The sequence below is a fragment of the Eriocheir sinensis genome, unplaced genomic scaffold (genome assembly GCF_024679095.1).
Source record: "Eriocheir sinensis breed Jianghai 21 unplaced genomic scaffold, ASM2467909v1 Scaffold15, whole genome shotgun sequence".
In the NCBI taxonomy this organism is placed as follows: domain Eukaryota; kingdom Metazoa; phylum Arthropoda; class Malacostraca; order Decapoda; family Varunidae; genus Eriocheir; species Eriocheir sinensis.
Genome location: NW_026110850.1, coordinates 448648 through 451604, shown reverse-complemented (window position 1 = coordinate 451604; position 2957 = coordinate 448648). Strand labels below are relative to the sequence as shown.

At 51.7% G+C, this 2957-nt stretch overlaps 1 protein-coding gene across 1 annotated transcript; it reads right to left on the bottom strand.

Annotated features, from left to right (window-relative positions):
* Window positions 1-288: 288 nt before the first annotated feature.
* Window positions 289-2035, bottom strand: LOC126990217 (ADP-ribosylation factor-like protein 4C). The gene has a single exon (XM_050848758.1). It carries the CDS (start codon window positions 2033-2035, stop codon window positions 1211-1213), a length of 825 nt encoding a protein of 274 aa, XP_050704715.1. The 3' UTR covers window positions 289-1210.
* Window positions 2036-2957: the final 922 nt, after the last annotated feature.

The following is a 2957-nucleotide window of genomic DNA, read 5'->3' as shown; positions in this document are numbered from 1 at the left end:
CGTTCACTTTCTCCGTCTGTGTTTTTTTTCCTCTTATTTTTACTGGTTCTTGTTCTTCCTCCTGTTCTTGATCTGCTGGTTCTTCTAGTTATTCGTGTTCTTGATCTTTTTCTAGTTCTTAATCTGGTTCTTCCTTTCTACTCGTATTTTTTATGGTGCTGTTGTTCTTGTTTTTCTCGTTTTTTTTCCGTGCCTGGTTTTGTCCTATAATGATGAAAGGAGAATTAGTTTCTGTGCGCGTCCAACGTAGATCGATAGAAGAGTGGTAAAGATAATAATACTTCCACATAGTTTCAACAGTATAACAAAATATATTTCCTACATCTTTATAAATACGGCTATTTACATATACATTTGTCTCAAGGGATGCGCGTACGTATAATACAGTTGTACTACATGTAACACTGACCAGAGCCTGTGTGTGTGTGTGTGTGTGTGTGTGTGTGTGTGTGTGTAATTCACCAAGGCCTGATCACGAGTTGGACTTGCTTTCACCAGCAGGTACCCTCCCGATATGAGCAAGTGCATGCTCTTTATCGTCGATCTCTGGGTACTGCCAGGACCTCACACACCACACACCCCATCCCCCTTGCTCAAGGGGGGACAGTAACCACTCCTAGTCAACGGAAAGAATCCGGCCTGAGCGGGGCTCGAACCGCCGCCTGTTTGACCGTGAAGCCTTGCAGCGCTGCGCTCTAACCGATTGAGCTACCGGAGCGGTGTGTGTGTGTGTGTGTGTGTGTGTGTGTGTGTGTGTGTGTGTGTGTGTGTGTGTGTGTGTGTGTGTGTGTGTGTGTGTAATGGTCTGATCACACAATAGTCTCACGATTGCCAACTATTACTTTTCCCGGATGAGCGACTCACAAGTGACGGATCTCTGGGTACGGGCTACGTGCTTGTGTATGTGTGACGTTTCTGGCTATTGCACAATAAATATTATAAATACACCCCTTCAAACACTGCATGCACGCTTCACACACACACACACACACACACACACACACACACACACACACACACACACACACATACATTATCACATACGTCAGCCACCAGTGGCACTCAGTTGTCTGTAGTTCCCCGCCTGTCCCCATACGAGTACTCGGGCTCCATCGCCTCACGCCTCGGGGGTCCAGGGGTTTGGTGCGGGGCTGGGCAGGGATAAACTGAAGGAGGTGGGGGCGGCGGGAAGCATAGGGTGACCCGCAAGTCAGCCCCGTGAGAGCGAGGCCCGGCGTGCCTTGAGGAGGAGGCGGCGCAGGAGGTCCATGGCCTCGGGCAGACCCTCGCCGGTAACGGCACAGGCGGGTGCAAGGCCCCAGGGCTGGGCGGGCGGCAGGTCGTGCAGGCCGAGGGCGTCAGCCATGGCGGCGGGAATCCTGGCCCCCGGCAGATCCTGTTTGCTGGCCAGCACCAGCAGCGGCGGCCGTGAGCGGCGCAGCGCGGCGCTCTGTGCCGCTTGCCGGCGCACCAAGACGTGCAACTCGTGGCGCGCCTCCTCCAGCCGCTCCTCGCCGCTGCTGGCATCCACCACGAACAGCACCGCCTCGGCGCCGCGCGTGTAGGCGCACCAAAGGGGTCGCACGCGCTCAGCGCCACCCACGTCCCATGCCACCCAGGAGCAGCTGCCGCGCCGCAAACATTCGCAGTTGAAGCCGACGGCGGGCACGGCGTTCACGTAGTGGCCGTAATTGAGCCACAGCAGCGCCGTGGTCTTGCCCGACGAGTCGAGGCCCACGAGCAGCAGTGTGGGCGGCCCCACTACGAGCCCCGCCAGGCCCGCCAGCCCCGCCGCCACCACGCGGCCTACGCCCAGCACGCCGCCCACGAGGCCCCGCAGCTCCTGCCCCAACAGCTGCATGTGTGGCGAGGCGCGGCGCGGCGGTGTGCGCACTGCCCGTGTCCACCTGCCAACCAGCACACAGCCACACTGGCCTGGCCGGCCGCCGCATGTCACACGCGTGCCGCCACTCTCACATTCATCCTGGCCACCTTCCTCCTCCTCCTCCCCCTCCTCCTCCTTTTCCTCAGCCATTCGTCTGAGTAGCCAGAGTGCCCTGTAAGTGGCCTACAAAGTACCCCTGTGAGTTGCTACGTAGCATTCTACAGTAGGCAACACAGTTGATACAGTGCAGCCTTCTGAGTAGTAGCCTAAAACAGTCCAGCCTTAAAAACACGACCTTGAACTGAAATTTAAAACACGACATTGCAGCTGACAATATATCACTAATAAGCGTCATTACCCTATTTTAATGAAACATTCACCCAAAGTAGAGCATTACCCTGAAACAGCTTTTATGGACACAACTAATTACCTGGAAACATATCACACGACATTACCTGAAACATATCACACAACATTACTCTGGAAACATCTAATCAACACGACATTACTCTGAAACAGCGGTTATCGGTTACACAACATTACTCTGAAACATATCACACGACATTACCTGGAAACATATCACACGAAATTACCTGGAAACATATAACAAGACATTACCTGGAACATATCACACGACATTACCTGAAACATATCACACAACATTACCTGGAAACATATCACACAACATTACCTGAAACATATCACACGACATTACCTGGAAACATATCACACGACATTACCTGGAAACATATAACGATGCATTACCTGGAAACATATCACACTACATTACCTGGAAGCATATCATACTACATTACCTGGAAACATATCACACGACATTACCTGGACACATATCACACGACATTACCTGGAAACATATCACACGACATTACCTGGAAACATATCACACGACATTACCTGGAAACATATCATACGACATTACCTGGAAACATATCACACGACATTACCTGGAAACATATCACACAACATTACCTGGAAACATATCATACGACATTACCTGGAAACATATCACACGACATTACCTGGAAACATATCACACAACATTATCTGGAAA